General features: G+C 44.2%; 1 protein-coding gene across 3 annotated transcripts; it reads left to right on the top strand.

The window, feature by feature from the left end:
* Positions 1 to 37: 37 nt before the first annotated feature.
* Positions 38 to 15,842, top strand: LOC115177289 (centrosomal protein of 85 kDa). Of its 3 annotated transcripts, none has more exons than XM_029737925.1 (13): positions 38 to 198; positions 2,071 to 2,202; positions 5,190 to 5,992; positions 10,734 to 10,867; positions 11,286 to 11,403; positions 11,542 to 11,727; positions 11,976 to 12,128; positions 12,398 to 12,552; positions 12,787 to 12,904; positions 13,034 to 13,084; positions 13,193 to 13,300; positions 13,637 to 13,880; positions 14,339 to 15,842. In XM_029737925.1, exons 2-13 carry the CDS (start codon positions 2,085 to 2,087, stop codon positions 14,500 to 14,502), a joined length of 2,352 nt encoding a protein of 783 aa, XP_029593785.1. In that variant the 5' UTR covers positions 38 to 198; positions 2,071 to 2,084; the 3' UTR covers positions 14,503 to 15,842. The 3 variants fall into 3 exon arrangements, with proteins under 3 accessions (XP_029593785.1, XP_029593786.1, XP_029593787.1); XM_029737926.1 differs by lacking the exon at positions 38 to 198 and adding an exon at positions 1,355 to 1,471; XM_029737927.1 differs by lacking the exons at positions 38 to 198; positions 2,071 to 2,202 and adding an exon at positions 3,400 to 4,411.
* The last annotated feature ends 6,628 nt before the right edge of the window (positions 15,843 to 22,470 follow it).

The following is a 22,470-nucleotide window of genomic DNA, read 5'->3' as shown; positions in this document are numbered from 1 at the left end:
CTCCCTTCTATTTTAAAATGGGCGGGACTCTGAAGTTGCTAACAGCTTGTGGTGTTGTTTGAGTCAAATCAGAGACGGTTAGCTAGCTAAACTCTAGAACAGCAGCTGGCAAATAACGATTTCTTGAGAGCGACCGAAATTACACATGTGCTAATCTCGGTACACTCAAGGAGTTCATTTTCAAGTATTGGAGAAAAGGTAGGTTTAGGTGACGAAGTTCTCTTACGCCGTCGCTATGGGTTGCTAATGTTATGTCACTAACGCAACTTTGTTAGCTAGCTAACGTTATTTGTATTGCGCTAGCTAGCTAATTTGCTAGGCTATGCAGCCGACTAACTTAGTTTTTTTATTTATTAAACAAGCTAGATAACTAACAAACACAATTGACATGTAAGTTAGCCATCGAATTTATATTACAGTTACGTTAGTTAGGTAACAGTAGGTAGCTAGCTATCTCCTTAGTTGGGGTCCGTGACTATTCTCTCCCCCCCATTGAAGTTAACATCTTAAATGGTTACGGGTAGGGTTTAGTAAAAACACGTCCCAAGAATCCCGGATAGCACTGACCGTGTTCGCTTGGTAACGTTATTTTGCTGACCAGTGGCTAACTGGCATAAGCTATATCTAGTAGATAGTTAAAGACACAGGTCTCGCTTTCTAACTTAATCAGAGCGAGAATCATCCGTTTTCCAGTCATTTGGACTAACTTCAACTGGAATATGGGCTCGTCAGCTGATGACATTGAGTGTTTCTGATACAACGGTGTAACATTCCCCTCGCCCCCCTGGCTCTTAAATTCAGTTTAGACTCTCACACCCCTCCATTAAACCACTCAAGCTCCCGTTATGTAATTTCGAGGTGTTTGTTCTTGCCAGCGCAGTTGATCTGTGTCTGCCCAGAAATACTCCCTGAAATTCCTAATGTTCCTGTGGCTCTACTTTGTGGTCTCTTGAGCAATTGCTGTGATATTATATAACGAGGGGGAGGGAAGTGCTTGTGTTTTGTATCTTCCTATACTTTTCTCTCACTGTTCTGCAGTTCACATTGTTCTAGCCCTAGAGCAATCTGTGCTATTTGTCCACTCAGGGAGCACGTTCAGCAGGACACATTTTGAAACATTCAGATATAAATATATTATGTAGAACATATTTTGGCATTTCTATCTGCAACTGAATGTGGCCCAGAACTTCACACAGATGTTCATAATATCACTCTCCTTTCTTGACAGGTGACATTTATTTTTATTTAACTAGGCAAGCCAGTTAAGAACAAATTGTTATTTACAATGACGGTCTAGGAACAGTGGGTTAACTGCCTTGTTCAGGGACAGAACGACAGATTTTTACCTTGGCAGCTCGGAGATTCGATCTAGCAACCCTTTGGTTACTGGCCCAATGCGCTAACCACTAGGCTACCTGCCTGACGTGAGTGGAATGACCACCTCAGAGATACCTGGAGTCTAAGCTGACAGGTAAAGCTTACCGTATGCTTCCCAGTCTGAACAGTTTGCCCCTATATTATGACATTTTGGTCTTTGGCAGGTTTTTTCCCCAGCTGTTTGTGCACACAATATAAAAAATTAAATACAAATGTAGCAATTAAGTTTTGTAGCCGAAGTCTACGCTCATTTGTTGATCGGTCAACAGTACTACTCCTAGTAGTAGTGGGAACATGAAGTGTTTGTCACCCCACCAAAAAAATATGACTAAGATGTCCTCAGAAAAATCGTCAAAATGAATGACAGTCTTTATTAATCTAAGATAAATCAAGAAAACTATTTTGAGAAAGTGTTTCTGGCAATGTTGTTGCTACGGTGGCTCAAGTGGGACAAACAACAATATTGCCTTCTCGTCTTTTTTTTTTAAGCAGAGGTCTTTAGGGAGTATGAGAACACACTCGCTTCGCCTACTCAAGTTCTGCTAGGAGCAAACAGAACCTATGTAGCTATGAAGACGCCTTTAGCCTCCATCAAAATGAAGGGGGGTGGGGGGAATACCTGCTTGTCGTGAAATGCTATTAGTGTCACCTTGTGGATGTTGGTTGTGCTTTTCACACATGTATGTGTTTCAGCTGGGTTTCCTGACATGGAGTGGCAGACGCCAGCTGTGTCTGAGAAGTTCCAGAGCCGCTTTGGCCGCCGGCCTGGGACAGCGGACAGTGGGGACACGGGGCTAGGCGTCACCCCATCTGACAGCACAGAAGGTGAGAACGTTCCCTCTTGCTCTGACTTCCTGGCGTGTACTACCATAACACCCATGGTTATTATGCAACACGTGGTATAGCTCAGTTCTGTAACACCCCCCACACAGCCGTACACGGTTCACACTGTTCTCTGTTCACCATGGTGAGTAATGTTAGTTACACTGCTGAGTGCTGACTAGCTCACATGTTAAATGTCTTATAAAAGTTAGCTTTTTGTTCAGATCCACCTCGGTGAATATCAATTTGAAATGCCTTAGTTCCCGAGATGCCAGACATTCATAGAGTTGGAAAACGATTATCCGGTGTATGAGGTGATTGTCAGGTTTATTGGCTTATCACAATGCTGTTGTCAGATCAGCCCACAATCTCAAGGTATGTGTGACTCGCTGGACTTACATTTAAGTCATTTAGCAGACGCTCTTATCCAGAGCGACTTACGGGAACAATTCGGCTGGGGGGGGATTCGAACCAGTGACTGGTTAGGTGACTGGTCCAACACTCTTAACCGCTAGGCTACCTGCCGCCCTACCTACCATATCAACTTGAGAGCAGTCGATGTGAACGAGAAGGAGAAATCCACAGCAGCTTGCTGTTTCTCTCTGCGACTGTCATGTTTGGAACAAGGGGTCAGAGGTCAGCATCTTCTGTTGTTGAGTACAGCCTATTTATAGGCAGGGTGATGTGCTCAGGAGATTTACAGGGGTAGATTATATTCCTTACCAGGTGGCTCTGCCAACCTAATTGAGGGATGGGGGGGGGGGGAAATGCCAGGACTGGACAGCTAAATGGAAACACTGAACCCTCGCCCCCTTTGCTGAGTGATACATGTAATGCTCACAGATTAGCTGCACCCGATGGGGTTTAAATGAGAACATCATTTTGGAAGTACTAAGACTGGAGGTGTATGTACTGTCTGTATGTCCTATTGAAGGTGAGACTGGAGTGCTTTAGTAGTGTGCCTGTGGTAAGCCTACTTGTGATTCTATAGTTTATTTCCTAATAATTGGGCGTGAGTCCATTAAACTATTGTAATCACGCCATGCCATCTGCATTCACAATTGAACACCTAAAAGGAGAATTGCATTTAACAAGACATTTCTATTTGGGCCCAACTGTCAAGCAAGCTAGTGCAGCTGATTTCCCCCCCCCCCCCCCCCCCCCCCGTGCTGTAACTGATAACGGTGCTTAGCAGCATGAGTCTCTTGACTCCTTCAACTCCCTTACTCCAGTCTAAACTGTCAAAGGAAAGGGTCAGTGTGGACATAGTGTCGTGTCAGAGAGTTCAAAGTTCAGTCTGACAGGTCATCCTTCATAGGCAATGATATGTTGTTTTTGGGGCCCTGGATGAAGTTGTTTGGTCTTTGAATGCACCTGATTTGTATCCTACTATCCAATTGTCTATTTGTTTCTATTTATGTTTTGGTCACAGTTATTCCCGTACTGCTGGAGTAGCGTTTTATATTAGATCGTTGCCGAATTATGTTTTGAGTGAGTTCACAAACCATTTACCTGCTGGAGAATTAACTCTCAACTTCAATTCCACATCGGCCTAGTTTGTTCTCCCTCAAAGCGTCAGAGCAGTTTGGACTTGTCCTAGCCAGACAGATTCATGAATCAGTCGAGCCTTGAGGGCACCTGAACGTTTAATTTGAAGAATGTTTTCACTGGAAGAGCCTCTGTCTTTGCCAGTTCCTTCCCGTTGTGTGCTCACTAATTGTTATTTTCCCTAGACATTGCTAAGCACAGCTCTGTACAAAATGAGCCATGTCTTTTGGGGGGAGGTTTTTAGCCTCCCTCATTGTTTTTAGTCTCGCTTTTGGGGTGTACACATGTGACGTGCGCGGGAAGGTGGGAGAGGGCTAGGTGCTTAAATAAGCAGCCAGCGTGGATCACTATGTAACCTGAGAGTGGGGCTATAAATACCCCTAACCTTTCCTGCCTGTGTCTGTTTGTGTGTGGTTGCTCTGAGCGCTGTACAGGGCAGCCTGGCTTGGTTATTGTCTAGGACAATACTCCCTGCTGTACAAGACCTTCCTGCCCGCGACACTACACTGCTGTCAGCCTAGAACCTTCGAGCCTCCAGAAAAATGCATTGGAAAGAATTCGGCAACCGCATTAAACATCTTGCTGCTGCGGCTCAGCCCTTCCACTGGGCTGTTAAATGTCACGGTTAATAAGACGTTTCTCCCAGTGTCGGAGTGAGTGCCAGGTGAGCAGTGCTCTGTCGGTTTCTCTTGAAATAGCTGTAATGAAATAGGGCTTGTGTATGGGGTCTGCTGTCACACAGGCCAAGTTGTTTTTTACTAGTTTCCAGTGCTTTAAACGCTGATGTTTCTTCATTTGAAAACCAATGTGTCTAACGGTTTCCATTTCAAAATATAGCTTTGTAGCCGTTATCACACAATCAAAATGAGTTACTTTGGCGTGTAGTCTCATGATCTGAGGTTAGGCTATTTGCCTGTCTGTTCTTGCATGTGGTAAGAGGGCTGTGATGGGTTTCTCGGTTCGTGAATGAATGGTCTTTCTGTTGGCAATGAAATAAAGCAAACATGACTGTCTCGTTAAGGTTTATTTGAATTAGACGCAGCCCTTTTTAAAATGCATTGGAATGGACCAGGGATGACCCCCTAAGACGCATGATCTAGACATGTTACTTTTAAGTTGGGTTGGCTAAGGTCTACTTACTAGGTCTGTCAGTACTAGTGGTGTCACCTGACAGGCAAAGTGGGCCACCCACTGACCCCAGTCATGGTGTGTAGTATGCTTCACATCACCATCTGAAAATAGTGTGGCTGGTATTGGGTAGGTACATCATACCAGCTCTCTGTAAAGGAATCTTAAGCCAGAGATTGTTTGGAGAAAGGAAGAGTTGTACTCTAAGGCCATTCACTGAATTCAATGCCACCCGAGTGGCAGTTTTGTTACTGAATGAATGCTGCTTCAAATTCGTACCCAAATCCAACGGTTCCTTTCTCTTACCCCTCCAGATTTCTGCAGTTCCAGCAGCAGCCCCTCGTTCCAGCCCATCCGCAGTCAGATTCCCATCCCCACTGCCCATGTCATGCCTTCCACGGCCGAACCACCGGCCTCCAAGCCCCAGCCCTGCTCCCAAGAAGATTCCCAGGCTTCTGCCGAGGCACACAGGCCCTCCTCGGGCTCCCGAACCTCCAGTGGAACCTCCAGCTCGAAGTCGTCCTCCCTCTCCAAATCAGCCTCTTCCCCCAACCTGGACATGGCACAAGACGGCATGGGGGGAGCTGACCCCGCCGGGCCCAAGCCAGACTGCTTGAGCCGCTACCGCAGCCTCGTGAACGGACTAGATCACTCTCTGTTCCCCTCGGGGGACCACTCTTGCATGGAAGAGGGCCAGAGGTTCGACATGCCCGCCATGGAGCCCACAATGAACCAATCTGCCCTGCTGGCGGGCTACTGCCCCGACGTCCGACTTAGGCTCCAGATGACCAGCCTGGGGGTGACTCCCGAGTGCAGCGGAGAGGCCTACAGGGGCGCCATGGAGCACTCGTACAAGGCTCTCCCCGAGACAAGGCCAGGGGTCCCCGGAGCTCCAGACCCCTACAGCCAGAGGAGCAGCCAGCCAGGTGGAACTGGGGCTGGGTCAGCAGGTGTGTTCCCCAGCTCTCTGTATCTGCAGACCCAGGCTCTGTTGAGGGAGGCCAAGGCCTATGAACCCATGCTGCAGGAGAGATGCAGCGAGCTGCTCAGCTGGCAGCAGCAACAGCAGCACAAGCAGCAGCTGGAGAGTCTCCGTGTGCAAGTGGAGCAGATGCAGGTGAGCTGAGCATTTAGACGTAAGAACAGCTAGCGTAAAACTGACCCATTTCACTCTGGAGTACACATGTGCACAATTATTAGGCAAGTGAGTATTCTGATCTTATCATTATTTGTATTCACATTTTCGATCTCCAAACCATATAAACTTGAATGGTTATTGGATTTAATCATTTTCAGATATGTATTTGTGTAATGAGGGAGGGTGTGGCGAAAGTGAATAACACCTTATATCAAGGTGTGCATAATTATTAGGCAGCCTCATTACCTCAGGTAAAATGGTCCAAAAAAGACATTTAACTGACACTGAAAAGCCAAAAATGTAAAATGCCTTTCAGACGGATGCGACACTCTTTAAATAGCTAAACTATTGAGGCGTGACCACCGGACAATCAAATGTTTTGTTGTGAATAGTCAACTGGGGTGCAAAAAACACATGGGGAAGAAAAGGCGCAAATTAACTGCAAAAGACTTGAGAAGAATTAAACGTCAAACTACTAGGAACCCATTATCCTCCAGTGCCACCGTATTCCAGAACTGCAACCTACCTGGAGTGTTCAAAAGTACAAGGTGTCAAGTGCTCAGAGACATGGCCAAGGTCAAGAAGACTGAAACAAGACCACCACTGAATAAGATTCACAAGTTGAAGCTTCAAGATTGGGCAAAGAAATACCTGAAGACAGATTTTTCAAAGGTTTTATGGACAGATGAAATGAAAGTGACTCTTGATGGACCAAATGGATGGGCCCGTGGCTGGATCAAAGGGCACCACTTTGAGTCAGGTGCCAGCAAGGTGAAGGAGGGATACTGGTATGGGCTGCTATCATTGAGGATGAGGTAGTTGGACCTTTTCGGGTTGAAGATGGACTGAAACTCAACTCCCAAACCTACTGCCAGTTTCTGGAAGATTCTTTCGTCAAACAGTGGTACAGGAAGCAGTCCTCAGCATTCTAGAAGGCCATGATCTTTATGCAGGACAATGCTCCATCACATGCATCCAAGTACTCCACTGCTTGGCTAGCCAGCAAGGGCCTCAAAGATGCCTGAATAACGACCTGGCCCCCTTCCTCACCTGACTTAAATCCTATTGAGAACTTGTGGGCCCTTCTCAAACGTGAGATTTACAGTGAGGGAAGACAATACACCTCTTTTGAACAGCATTTGGGAGGCTGTGGTTGCTGCTTCAGCGAAAAATTGATCGTGAACAGATCAAGAAACTGACAGACTCCATGGATGGAAGGCTCATGGAAGTTCTTGAAAATAAGGGTGGCTATATTGGTCACTGAATATTTTTGAAAGGCCAAAAATGTTATAATTGTCATTTTGTGTTACTTATCTGTTAAACTTACTCTAAAAATTGAGAATCAACAAGTGAGTTGAGAGAAATTAATTTTGTAATTTAGTTGCCTAATAATTCTGCACACTAATAGTTGCTTATTAATTGTGCACACTTATATTTCCCTTAAAGACAAAACTCACTTTTCCTTTGTTAAACATTCAGGTTTGAGGTTCAATAACATTTTGGATTGACTGAGAGCATTGTGTTTGTTCAACAATAAAATTAATCCCGAGGAATACAATTTGCCTAACAATTGTGCATGCAGTGTAGTTAACATTAGACCTGCTCAAAATACCCATGTTAGGACAACGGAAAACATTTTAAGTGAGTAAAGTGGTTGAATGTTGCCAAATTTAGAGAAGATGGCCTCCTTTAAAAAAAAGAAGAAAAAAAAAGTGGTATTTATTTTAGCTTTAATATTGTAGCTTCCATCAGTGTAATTGTCTGCATCACTTCCAATCCCCCATATATTTTTATTATACACACACACACACACACACACACACACACACACACACTACCAGTCAGAAGTTTGGACACACTTACTCATTCAAGGGATTTTTTTTATTTTCTACATTGTAGAATAATAGTGATGACATCAAAATGGAATAACACATATGGTATCAGGTAGTAACCAAAAAAGTGTTAAATAAATCAAAAGATATTTGAGTTTCTTCAAAGTAGCCACCGTTTGCCTTCATGACAGCTTTGCACACTCTAGGCATTCTCTCAACCAGCTTTACCTGGAATGCTTTTCCAACAGTCTTGAAGGAGTTCCCACATATGCTGAGCACTTGTTGGCTACTTTTCCTTCACCCTGCGGTCCAACTCATCCCAAACCATCTCAATTGGGTTAAGGTCAGGTGATTGTGGAGGCCAGGTCATCTGATGCAGCACTCCATCACTCTCCTTCTTGGCCAAATAGCCCTTACACAGCCTGGAGGTGTGTTGGGCCATTGTCTTGTTGAAAAATGAAATTATAGTCCCACTAAGCGCGAACCAAATGGGATGGTGTATCGCTGCAGAATGCTGTGGTAGCCATGCTGGTTAAGTGTGCCTTGAATTCTAAATAAATCACTGACTGTGTCACCAGCAAAGCACCCCCACACCATCACACCTCCTCCTCAATGCTTCACGGTGGGAACCACCCATGTAGAGATCATCCATTCACATACAGTGGGGGGAAAAAAGTATTTGATCCCCTGCTGACCAAAGAGCTCTCCAAGGATGTCAGGGACAAGATTGTAGACCTACACAAGGCTGGAATGGGCTACAAGACCATTGCCAAGCAGCTTGGTGAGAAGGTGACAACATTTGGTGCGATTATTCGCAAATGGAAGAGAAACAAAAGAACTGTCAATATCCCTCGGCCTGGGGCTCCATGCAAGATCTCACCTCGTGGGGTTGCAATGATTGAGAACGGTGAGGAATCAGCCCAGAACTACACGGGAGGATCTTGTCAATGATCTCAAGGCAGCTGGGACCATAGTCACCAAGAAAACAATTGGTAACACACTACGCCATGAAAGGACTGAAATCCTGCAGCGCCCGCAAGGTCCCCCTGCTCAAGAATACATATACATGCCCGTCTGAAGTTTGCCAATGAACATCTGAATGATTCAGAGGACAACTGGGTGAAAGTGTTGTGGTCAGATGAGACCAAAATGGAGCTCTTTGGCATCAACTCGCCGTGTTTGGAGGAGGAGGAATGCTGCCTATGACCCCAAGAACACCATCCCCACCGTCAAACATGGAGGTGGAAACATTATGCTTTGGGGGGGTTTTTCTGCTAAGGGGACAGGACAACTTCACCGCATCAAAGGGACGATGGACGGGGCCATGTACCGTCAAATCTTGGGTGAGAACATCCTTCCCTCAGCAAGGGCATTGAAAATGTGTCGTGGATGGGTATTCCAGCATGACAATGACCCAAAACACACTGCCAAGGCAACAAAGGAGTGGCTCAAGAAGAAGCACATTAAGGTCCTGGAGTGGCCTAGCCAATCTCCAGACCTTAATCCCATAGAAAATCTGTGGAGGGAGCTGAAGGTTCGAGTTGCCAAACGTCAGCCTCGAAACCTTAATGACTTGGAGAAGATCTGCAAGGAGGAGTGGGACAAAATCCCTCCTGAGATGTGTGCAAACCTGGTGGCCAACTACAAGAAACGTCTGACCTCTGTGATTGCCAACAAGGGTTTTGCCACCAAGTACTAAGTCATGTTTTGCAGAGGGGTCAAATACTTATTTCCCTCATTAAAATGCTAATCATTTTATAAAATTTTTGACATGCGTTTTTCTGGATTTTTTTGTTATTCTGTCTCTCACTGTTCAAATAAACCTACCATAAAAATTAGACTGATCATTTCTTTGTAAGTGGGCAAACGTACAAAATCAGCAGGGGATCAAATACTTTTTTTCCCCCACTGTGTGTGTATGTATGTGTGTGTGTGTTATATATATATATATATATATATATATATATATATATATATATATATATATATATATATATATATACATACACACACACACACACAGGTGTAAAAATACTTTAAAGTACTACTTAAGTCGTTTTTTGGGGTAACTGTACTGTACTATTTATATTTTTCACAACTTCTACTTTTACTTCACTACATTCTTAAAGAAAATTATGTACTTTTTACTCCAAACATTTTCCCTGACACCTAGAAGTACTTGTTACATTTTGACAAATTCACGCACTTATCAAGAGAATATCCCTACTGCCTCTGATCTGGCGGACACAATAAACACATGTTTTGTTTGTAAATTAATGTATTGTGCCCCTGGCTATCCATAAAAAAATAAAAATTGTGCTGTGTGGTTTGCATAATATAAGGAATTTGAAATTAATACTTTTGATACTTAAGTATATTTAGAACCAAATACTTTTACTCAAGTAGTATTTTACTGGGTTACTTGAGTCATTTTCTATAAAGGAATCTTTACTACAGTGACTTGAGTACTTTTTTCACACGTGTGTGTGTTTATTACCCTACCACCCCTCCCCCAACTGGAGCAAACTAGTGAACAACAATGCTAAGACCCTGTATTTCCAGCTTATACATACTATATATATTTTATGGACACAATAATTCTATTTTGCTTGTTTTTAGTCCTGGTCTTCCTCTCCCATCTATTTCTGATGTCCATCTGGTTTGGTTTCTATTTGTCATATCTTTCAAACTGTGCTCTTTCCAAAAAGTTCTTAACCTATATATGTTTTATGGGCACAGTATGTTTTACATTTGAGTTATCTTGCTATTTAGTTATTAGTCACAACCTTCAGCTTCATTCAACCCCTCCTTGGTTATAAGGCTGTTGGGTATTCTTTATAGTTGAGTCGGACATGTCCAATACATTGTGTGTGTGTGTGTGTGTGCAGATGATGACTGCTGGAGTGGGCCAGTACCCTGCTGTCTACTCCACCCCCTCCATGCCACCAGAGACCAGGAAGTGGGAGGCGGCGATCAAAGCCAACGAGAGCATTCTGAAGGAGAAGGAGCTAGTCATCGAGAGGTACACACCTATTACTTCAGATTTGAAAAGGTTAACCAAACTCACTTCGGCCTTGCTTGAACAAAAGAATCAGCTGCGCTACTGCGGGATAATCCCAAGAAAGTATTCTTTACCTCAGGACACTGCAACTGGTGACTATCCAGGAATATAAGGGAAAAGTGCCTGCATAGATCTGGGGTTTTCTGGGGGACAAACAGGCTTACATTCTGGCGTAGCGCGCCTTTATCAGAGCCTTGGTTAGGCTGAAAATAATCTCTGATCCATGAAGATGCTCTTTTAAAGTGTCCTGGGGTAAGGGATATCTAATGCCCTACCTGGGAAAAAATGTAATAATTCTACACTTCCCCTGATACAGCCCGCTGTGTGTGTGGTATCTGACCATGTCACTGGTGTTTTACTCTGGTCTGTGTTGTTGTAGACAGAAGCAGCAGATGTCTCAGCTGGAGCAGCGGCTGCGGGAGAGCGAGCTGCAGGTCCACGGAGCCCTGCTCGGCCGCGGCGCTCCGTACGGCGACCTGTGTCTGCTCCGACTGCAGGTGAGCTGAACACACTCGCACGTCCTTTCACATTTTGTCATTTAGCAGACTCTCTTATCCAGAGCCCCACACACGCTTCATTGAGCTGAAACCGCACGACCACGGATGACCTCCAAGTCTTTCCTGTGTGTCTTCCAGGAGGCTCAGAGGGAGAATGCTTTCCTGCGGGCCCAGTTTGCGGAGCGGGGTGACTGCGCCGCCCAGGAGAAGGCGGAGGCAGAGCGCCGCCTCGGTGCCATGGAGGCGGAGACGCGGCGCCTGAACGATGCGCTGAGGGAGACCAGCGAGAGGCACGCCGAGGAGCTGAAGAAGCAGGAGGAGAGGGTGAGAAGCTGAGTGTTGGGCCACAACATCATACTGCTACATTGATAGTCCAGTTGCTAATTACATAAACTGATTCCCTTTTCGAATTGCATAACGTCAGTTATTTCATGTGACTGCAGTCTTCCCTCACTGCAGTCTTCCCTCACTCATGTGTTGCAGTCGGGGAATTTTTCTATTTATAAAAAGTGACCGTTATGCCATACTTAACGTGTGTGTGTGTGTGTGTGTGTGTGTGTGTGTGTGTGTAGATTCGCAGCCGGGACAAGCACATCAACAGCCTGAAGAAGAAGTGCCAGAAGGAGGCAGAGCAGAACCGAGAGAAGCAGCAGCGCATCGAGACTCTGGAGCGCTACCTAGCTGACCTGCCCACTATGGAGGACTACCAGGGCCAGAGCAAACAGGTCAAAACCAGCACAGACTGCATTAAACACACACATACCTTCATCTCACTCAACACAACTACGTCCTACCTTTATGTTTATGGTCACGTTCCAGGTCGTCTTTTTATTGCTGTCTGGCGATTTTGTGTTCACTGTCTCAGGAATCACATTAATAAGATGTTTAAATCGTCTGATATGCGCAGCTCCACCGCAAAAGCCACACACGAGCGTGCCCTGAGTTTAGTGCTGACGTGTGTGTGTGTGTGTGTGTGTGTGTGTGTGTGTTTTAGCTGTCGGAGGCGGAGCAGCGGGCGTCCCAGCTGCAGGGCCGGGTCAGAGAGCTGGAGGTGTGTCTGGAGGAGGGTCGCTCACACACCCGGGAGAAGGACACCCAGCTGGAGGAGCAGAGACGCAGGGAGAGGGAGCTGCTCACCACTGTCACCAGGTACACACACACACACCAATCTAAGCTCGACGCTATGGTTAGAAAAGAGCAAACTCTGAGCTATCCAACCAGGACCAAGTATTTTACTACCCCACACACAGCTATACACTCATTCTGACATGATCGCATACCAAGTGTGCACGCGTATTTTAACACGCACGCGTACTCGTATAACCTACGTTGTTTGTATAATGACCCGTTTTGGTAAAGAGTTTTTTTTTTTTTGTGTGTCAGTTTACAAGAGCGGGTGCAGGAGGGCCTGGAGGACGGGGCAAGGTTACCCTCCCTGGATGTGGAAGTACTCCGAGGGGAGAACAGCAGCCTGAGAGAGGAACAGCAGAGACTTAAAAAGGTCAGTCTTTTCATCTCGTTCCTTCCTTACATTGACATTTTCACCCGGTACGTTACATTCTGAAATGTTGCTCTGCTTTTTGTGGTTGTCGTCTCGTGCTGGTTCTAAAACGTTCCTCTTCTTCTCCAGGTCCTAGAGAAGCAGCTGAGGGTGATGGAGAAACTGGGCGCCCAGATTGTAGTACGTGATACGAATTCAATCAGTTCACACCTCGGATGATATCTCTGAGTAACCAAATGGACTTAGTAGCCATGCCTAACCCATGTCCAACCTCTGACCTGTGTGTAGACCCTAGAGGAGCAGGTGTCTCAGGAGGAGAGCAGCTCCCACGCTATGAGAGAGGAGGTTTGTTCTAAAGAGCAGGGGCTGCTCCAGCTCCGCACAGCCATGAAGGAGGTGAGATGGTAGGACAGGACCTCACCACTACTGGAACTAATGCTCTGTTCCATGTTCTGATGGGAATCATCTTGAGAGCCCCAGAGCTCATGTTCTGTCCTAATGCATAAAATTATGAACTGGACAGTAGGTTACATTTCAATGCTTATTCATTAACCATGCACATACGTATTGAAGTTGAATCTTTTAGAGTGCTGTAACTGTCCATTTTATTTTACATGGAGTATCTGTGATGATTCTCCAGCACCCAACAATTTTAGGTGTAAAAAAACTTTTGAGTTGAATATGTTGCCTATTTCTGTAATTCCTAATGATGTGTTTTCTGCGTATTCCCAGCTGTCAGCCCAGAACCAGGAACTAATGGAGCAGAACCTGACCCTCCATGAGCGTCTGGAGGACTCGGAGAGGGTGAACCTGGACCGGACGTCGTCCTCGCTGCGGCCGGCCGGGGCCCGCCTCACTCAGCGTCTCCATGGGGAGATGGCCTCGTGCCTCTGTGACCTGCGCTCCCTCTGCAACGTCCTGACCCAGCGGTCACAGGGCCGAGACCCCAACCTCTCGCTGCTGCTTGGCATTACATGTGAGTGATGACCACCGTGCATTAAAAAAAGGCTGCCGCTATTTTTCACTTAATCCTGAAACGCTTATCAGTTGTAGCTTGAACAATGGTAAAAGATGAATGTTTGATCAATTTAAGTGTTGTAGCCACAGAATACTTCCAGCGTTGTAATACGTTGTTGCCCTACGTCATACTTCCAGGTCTGTCACCTAATCTTTTGAATGGGCTTGATGATTGTATAATCAAATTCCTGAAAGTGTTTGGTTATTTAAGGTGTGGGTGTGTGTGTTTTTTTGGTTGATGAATTTACTTAAGCCAGATGCCTTATGTTTTTGTGCTGAAAACCATTTGCACTACATTTTTGCCCGTTGAAGACCATTCAAAAAGCCTAAAGTAAAAAAAAAACGGCTACATTCTGAAGAGAGAAAAAAAAAAAGTTACTTTCATAGTGTGTATTAACTGTTTCTTCTTCTCCCCAGCTCCCCCGCCCATGGCAGAGCAGGTGGAGGATTGGCTGAGTCCTGAGGTCCTCCAGAGGAAGTTGACTGAAGCCCAGCAGCTGCGTCGTGACGTGGAGGAGCTCCGCACCACCGTCTCAGACCGCTACGCCCAGGACATGGGAGAGAACTGCATTACCCAGTAGCCCCAGCTGCTAGCCTGTCTCTAAAACAGACTGAACCATCAGGCTAATTGGGTAAGGCTTCCATATTGGCCTTGCTTCTTCCATACTCCATTGAGTATGAAATGGAATCTCATGTTGGCCCATTGGGAATGGAATCCTTGATCAGGTCATGCATTTCAGTCAAAGGGCTTACAGTGAAAGAACTGTTCTCAAACCAGTGTGTTTTTGTTTTTATAAATGTTTTACTGATACATTTGTGTCTTTGTGTTGTCAGAGGCCCTCCCCTCTCTTTATGACACACATGGATGGGGTTGTGTTGTCTGTTTCAATAAATAACACTATTTTATTATTTAAATCTTCCCTCTGGGGAAATAATGTTGGATGTGGTTGACAATCAACTGAAAATATTTAAATCTGTTTTTGAGTGATTCAACAGGGAATGTTACTAAACCTTTTTTTTTTTTTTTTTTTAAATGGCATATTTGTATCATTGGCGTGTGGGTGGCTTTTAACAGTGGTAGGGCTAATACTGAAAAGACATTCTGTCAGCATTATAACTGAGATATTGTTCAGAGACATCTGTCCCGTTTGTAAATTATTATATCTTTTTTTTATGTTAGCAGATATTTCTCTCAGGTAGTGGGCTTGCTTTGATGTTCAATCGTGCCTGTCTGTGCTTTTGCTGTCATCACCATGCAAGCCAATATACTCCCAGGAAAATTTGCTAGTAGCTTTCTTTCTCAAAAATGTACTTTATTTGGGTGTTTCAGCCGACAGAGCAACTCAACACATTCCTTAAACATTGCTTCATGGGTTGTCCTCGAAGAAGAAATGTCACAGCTAGTTATGGGGGGGGGGGAATTAACGGTCTGTGACGATGTGGACTGAAGCCATTTCACACACTCCTTAACAGTATTTGTGGGACTGGTTGTTATGGGTCTGTTCACTCTTGCAGAGAAACATACTGTAATCTAACAGGTGGGTCCCTGTGCCTACTTTGTCCTTATGGGCACCAAAGTGAACAGTGTATATCTGTACTAGCAAGAAATGTTTGGTTTCAAATGAATAACTTAACTAATGGATGTCAGTATTGTCATTAAAAAAATGTACGACATGACTGAACACTAACTTTATTCTAGTTTGCTTCAGTGGTCGACGAGCACGAAGAGTTAATTTATTGATGGAATGTCACGTCAAATGTTTTCCTTCAGTTGACAAACATGACACTAAGTTGGGACAGACTTGTCTAGATGAGACTGAGTTCTCATTTGAGCTTGAACAAAGTTAGACAACTTGCCATATGTCATATTTTTATATTGAATTTATCCTTAATTACACTGAAATAAAGTTTGTTTTCAATACGTTGGCTTGGTGATCTCCACATGATGAATTGTAATTTACTTTGTTTAAAATCTTTCCATTTTTAAAAGGTAGTCAGCGATATAACGTAGATGCAGTGGGTCAATTTTCCACAACAACTAAGATCATTGGAGGCTAAACGTCTCTGCTGTTTTGATCCCTTGGCTACCACATAAGAGAGTGAAGCAAATCCATGCCCATGTGCAGATACTGTGTGTGACTGTGAGAGCGAAGTCTTGCATCGTGCTCATTGCAATATCTGCGGTGCTGCTCGTGCACCGTTATTTCGTTAATTCACCTTGAACCATGACTGCTTACAAGGTAGAGTTATCAGCATCAATAATTATGCAAGTGTTCCTATGGAAATTAGGATTTTTCCCATGTCATGATGATCCTGAAAAGGATAGTTCTGAATGTAAGTGTTGGCACCCCCTAGTGTGACATCCCTATCAGATCTGAATATACATGGTTATGAAAGTAAATACAGTATTTTATAACCATGAGGAGAGCAACAGGGCGATTGTTGTTTTGTCATTGAGGTGGGCCTGGCCTAGTCCAGAGCAGCATTGGGAGTGAGCCCAGAGGAGAGGAGTGTCTGAGATTCCTCACTGTACCAGCGCTGTGGGAACGAACTGATGTCATATGCTGAGGTGTAACCGATGTGAAATGGCTAGTTAGTTAGCGGTGGTGCGCGCTAATAGCGTTTCAATAGGTGACGTCACTCGCTCTGAGACCTGAAGTGGTTGTTCCCCTTGCGTTGCAAGGACCGTGGCTTTTGTGGCGCGATGGGTAACGATGCTTCGTGGGTGTCAGTTGTTGTGTGCAGAGGATCCCTGGTTCGAGCCCAGGGTGGGGCAAAGAGAGGGACGGAACCTACACTGTTACAGGGGCATCTGTCCATCTGAAATTGTGAGGGTGGAGAGAGAGTTGATAGTGATGGCACAGGACTGGGCTTTCATAACATGTCCAACAGACTGGGATGAGACTTAGTTCTGGTATGCAGATTTTGTCACTAATCATTTGGACAAATCGCGATTCCCCATTTAGAGGAGTGGATACTTCACTAGCCTCGTTAGTACATTTTCTACCACGTCTCCCCCGAGAATTTAATCGAGCATCTGATGCAAGTATGCGAGATTATATTTTTTTTTAAATGTAGGTGGATCAGCTTTAATATTGCAAATAGATTGTGGCTTCTATCAATGTAATTGTCTACATTTCCATTTTTTTATATGTGTGTATATATATATACACACACACACACACACACACAGCCTGGAGATGTGTTTTGGGTCATTGTCCTGTTGAAAAACAAAAGATAGTCCCACTTAAGCGCGAACCAGATGGGATGGCGTATCGCTACAGAATGCTGTGGTAGCCATGCTGCTTAAGTATGCCTTGAATTCTAAATAAATCACTGACAGTGTCACCAGCAAAGCACCCCCACACCATCACACCACCTGCTTCATGGCGGGAACCACATGCGGAGATTATCCGTTCACCTAGTCTGTCTCACACAAAGACACGGCAGTTGAACCAAAAATCTAATTTGGACTCATCAGACCAAAGAACAGATTTCCACTGGTGTAATGTCCATTGCTTGTGTTTCTTAGCCCGAGCAAATCTCTTCTTATTGGTGTCTTTTTTGTAGCGGTATCTTTGCAGCGATTTGACCATGAAGGCCTGATCCTCTTAACAGTTGATGAGATGTGTCTCTTACTTGAACTCTGATGCATTTATTTGAGCTGCAATTTCTGAGGCTGGTAACTAATGAATTTATCCTCTGCAGCAGAGGTAACTCTGGGACTTCGTTTCCTGTGGAGGTCCTCATGAGAGCCAGTTTCATCATAGCGCTTGATGGTTTTTGCGACTGCACTTGAAGAAATGTTCAAAGTTCTTTAATTTTACATATTGACTGACCTTCATGTCTTAAAGTAATGATGGACTGTCATTTCTCTTTGCTCATTTGAGCTGTTGTTGCCTAATATGGACTTGGTCTTTTACCAAATAGGGCTGTCTTCAGTATACCACCCCTACCTTGTCACAACACAACTGATTGGCTCAAACGCATTAAGGAAAGAAATTCCACAAATTAACTTTTAACAAGGCACACCTGTTAATTGAAATGCATTCCAGGTGACTGCCTCAATGAAGCTGGTTTAGAGAATGCCAAGAGTGTGCAAAGATGTCATCAAGGTAAAGTGTGGCTACTTTGAAGAACCTACAATATATTTTAATTTGTTTAACACTTTTTTGGTTACTACATGATTCCATATGTTATTTCCTAGTTTTGATGTCAAATATAGAAAAACCCTTGAATGAGTAGGTGTCAACGTTTTACTGGTACTGTATATGTTATCCTCAAAATCAATAAATATACATACACACACACATACAGTTGAAGTCAGAAGTTTACATACACTTAGGTTGGAGTCATTTAAAACTCGTTTTTCAACCACTCCATACATTTCTTGTTAACAAACTATAGTTTTGGCAAGTCAGTTAGGACATCTACTTTGTGCATGGCACAAGTAATTTTTCCAATAAGTGTTTACAGACAGATTATTTCACTTATAATTCACTGTATCACAATTCCAGTGGGTCAGAAGTTTACATACACTAAGTTGACTGTGCCTTTAAACAGCTTGGAAAACTCCAGAAAATGATGTCATGGCTTTAGAAGCTTCTGATAGGCTAATTGACATCATTTGAGTCAACCTGTGGATGTATTTCAAGGCCTACCTTCAAACTCAGTGCCTCTTTGCTTGACATCATGGGAAAATCAAAAGAAATCAGCCAAGGCCTCAGAAAAAGAATTGTAGACCTCCACAAGTCTGGTTCATCCTTGGGAGCAATTTCCAAACGCCTGAAGGTACCACGTTCATCTGTGCAAACAATAGTACGCAAGTATAAACACCGTGGGACCACGCAGCCGTCATACCGCTCAGGAAGGAGACGCATTCTGTCTCCTAGAGATGAACGTACTTTGGTGCGTGTGCAAATCAATCCCAGAACAACAGCAAAGGACCTTGTGAAGATGCTGGAAGAAACAAGTACAAAAGTATCTATATCCAGAGTAAAACGAGTCCTATATCGACATAACCTGAAAGGCCGCTCAGCAAGGAAGAAGCCACTGCTTCAAAACTGCCATTAAAAAAAGCCAGACTACGGTTTGCAACTGCACATGGGGACAAAGATCGTACTTTTTGGGGAAATGTCCTCTGGATTGATGAAACAAAAATAGAACTGTTTGGCCATAATAACCATCGTTATGTTCAGAGGAAAAAGGGGGAGGCTTGCTAGCCGAAGTACACCATCCCAACCGTGAAGCACAGGGGTGGCAGCATCATGTTGTGGGGGTGCACTTCACAAAATAGATGGCATTATGAGGAAGGACAATTATGTGGATATATTGAAGCAACATCTCAAGACATCAGACAGGAAGTTAAAGCTTGGTCGCAAATGGGTCTTCCAAATGGAAAATGACCCCAAGCATACTTCCAAGTTAAGCAAAATGGCTTAAGGACAACAAAGTCAAGGTATAGGAGTGGCCATCACAAAGCCCTGACCTCAATCCCATAGAAAATGTGTGGGAAGAACTGAAAAAGCGTGTGCGAGCAAGGAGGTCTACAAACCTGACTCAGTTACACCAGCTCTGTCAGGAGGAATGGGCCAAAATTCACCCAACTTATTGTGGGAAACTTGTGGAAGGCTACTCGAAACGTTTGACCCAAGTTAAACAATTTAAAGGCAATGCTACCAAACACTAATTGAGTGTATGTAAACTTCTGACCCACTGGGAATGTGATGAAAGAAATAAAAGCTGAAATAAGTCATTCTCTCTACTATTATTCTGACATTTCACATTCTTAAAATAAAGTGGTGATCCTAACTGAACTAAAACAGGGGATTTTTACTAAGATGAAATGTCAGGAATTGTGAAAAACTGAGTTTAAATGTATTTGGCTAAGGTGTATGTAAACTTCCGACTTCCACTGTAGGTGTCCAAACTTTTGACTGGTACTGTATATTTTCAACTGTGCTGTGATGGGGGGGGGGGATCAGTCTCATGCAACTCCAACCTGAGTTAGAGTAGGAGACAACAGGTTCATAACTCACATTAGCAAATGTGTGTCCCTCTTCCAGGGTCTCCTCTGTCACAAGGTCCCACAAGGCCCCCTAGTGGTGGAAGTGAAAGTATTGTGCATAGTTCTAGACACCTCCATACCTCTCTTTCAAGGCCTGTAGCACTGGTGTGTCTATGAGGGTCACAGCATGGCTGTTTGGAGCATCAGAAGAGCCCTAAACACAAGACACAGGCATGTACTAACATATAGTATACTCGCGTTCATCATCTACAGGTATAAGCAGAAACATGCAACAGATCTGTCTCACCAGCAGACTGGCTTTCACGGAGTCCCTGATGTCAATCACTCTACCAGCCTTCACCAACACCCTGGGCAGCCTGTTCAGCAATTGGTCCATTGTCAGTGTTCTGCCTGTGGGTAACTCAATGTTCAAGTCAGAGCAAAATAGGCTTGGGGTGAATCTCAAGTGACATGCATATAGTTGAACAAACTTCAAGTATGAAATTCTATTATTTCATTGATTCCTTGCGTCCTCTCTCCTCGCCTCCTCAAAGAAGATCCAAGGTTTCTTCCCATCTCATGCATGTTCAGGAGGAGACGAGGAGAGAGGACTCGAGGAATCCAAAAAAATACAATTGAGATTCCACCCCTGCAGTTGGTTCAATTAGAGTGTAAAGTGTAGCACATGTTTTTGGGAACAAATTGAAGCGATACAGAGGGGACCAACCGTGTATTTGGGAGACGGCACAGTACGCGTGTTCTAGGCTGTCTGTTGATTTCTCCCCCTCTGTGCATCCAACAACACCCTTCCCAGGGAGCTCCGCCCACGGTCACCTCTCTTGGAACGCCTCCTCTCGCCTGTCGTGAACCTGTGTACGCCAAAAGACGACGTGCCACTACTCACCACAAAACAAACAGGAAATACATTGTCCTTGTAGTCCGTTTTCCTACAGTAAGCACATTTTAAATTCACGCATGCACACAAAGCAGACACACACACCTAACAGGGCACCCGATCTGCAAACCTGTCCTGTAGCTCAGAAGGGAAGTATCCGTCCATCAGGTCTTGCACGCACTGCTGTAAAGTCATGAGCGGCAGGGTGTCAGACACATCGGACTGAAATACAAACAGAGCTTTCTGTACTTAGTTATTCTGTCTGCTACAATCTGACAGAGTCAATATATGGAAACATTGAAATCAAAGAATCTTTAGTGAAAATGTATCTAAAGCCGTACCTGGTTCTAATATCTAGTCTGTTTCAGTGCCTGGTCTTGGTATGTTGTACTCTCGTAATAGCCTTAACAGTAGCTGATTTGGTTCTGGGTGCTGAGACTATGTACTGACTAGCCAGTTAGAGTGTAGAGAGTATCCCCTAAAGTTCACCAGGATGTTGCTCCTGGCCACAGAGGTCTCTGCAAAACACAGGCCACCATAATAAGTGAATGCATAATTAAAGATGTTCTGTTTGAAAACCATCCGGGCATCACATGAGCACAGCTCTGCGAAACTTTACTGCTGCATTGAAAAAACATAAAAGTCGTGAAAGAAACCACTCTTCGGTGTTGTTTGGCAGTTGCTTTGCACTGTTGGAAATGACAGTTTGAAGATGGGATTCGATTAGATTTCACTTGACGTGTAAATTGAAAGTCAGGCCTATGGTGAGGATTAGAGGGTTACTGAGTACTGGGGCTGCCTGTTAAGGAGGGTGTACTGTTACAGCATGTTCAGATAGAAATGTATCATGTAGAAAGAATATGATTGTCTGTCAGAATAGGAAATCTTAGCAGCTCTATTAACTGCTTTCCAGTCACTGCAGGCTTCCCTTTATGGTCTCAAACTGGTCTTGAATGTTCAGAGCTAGAACTCTGCCAGAGAATGTTAGCATTGTCACATCTGGTGGCTTATCCATCGAAAAAGTGTCGTCCTACAAATACCTAGGTATTTGGTTGGATGACAAGTTGTCCTTTAAAGTTAATGTGGATAATCTTGTGACAAAGCTTATATTGAAATTGGGTTTTTATTTTTGTAATAAGGCTTGCTTCCCGCTTATGGCTAGAAAGAAGCTTGTTCAGCCCACTTTTCTCTCTGTAATTGATTATGGTGACTTGTTGTATATGCATGCAATCTCCTCCGTATTACAGAGACTGGACTCTGTTTATCATGCATCCTTGCGCTTTATTACAAATGCCAAGTCACTCACCCACCATTGCACATTGTACCAAATGGTAGGTTGGACCTCACTTTATATGCGCAGAAAGATACATTTGTATGTGTTCATCTACAAAGCCCTTTTGGGTAAACTCTTTACCTCTGTAGTCTGGTCTCCTTCACCACCAGCAGTTACCATACCCGGTCTGCTAGGTGGTTGCTACTTAAAGTCCCCAGGAAATTCACAGTATTAGGAAAGACTGCCTTCTCTTCTTGTGCACCAGACGCATGGATTAATCTACAATCCTTGCTTCATCTAGATATGTTAGTTCCACTGAACAAATTTCAAATATTGACGGAAGACTGTTACAGAGGAGTGTAAATGCTTTTTTT

The sequence above is a fragment of the Salmo trutta genome, chromosome 37 (genome assembly GCF_901001165.1).
Source record: "Salmo trutta chromosome 37, fSalTru1.1, whole genome shotgun sequence".
NCBI lineage: Eukaryota > Metazoa > Chordata > Actinopteri > Salmoniformes > Salmonidae > Salmo > Salmo trutta.
The sequence above is the reverse complement of the archived record's forward strand: the minus strand, read 5'-3'. Positions and strand labels throughout refer to the sequence as shown.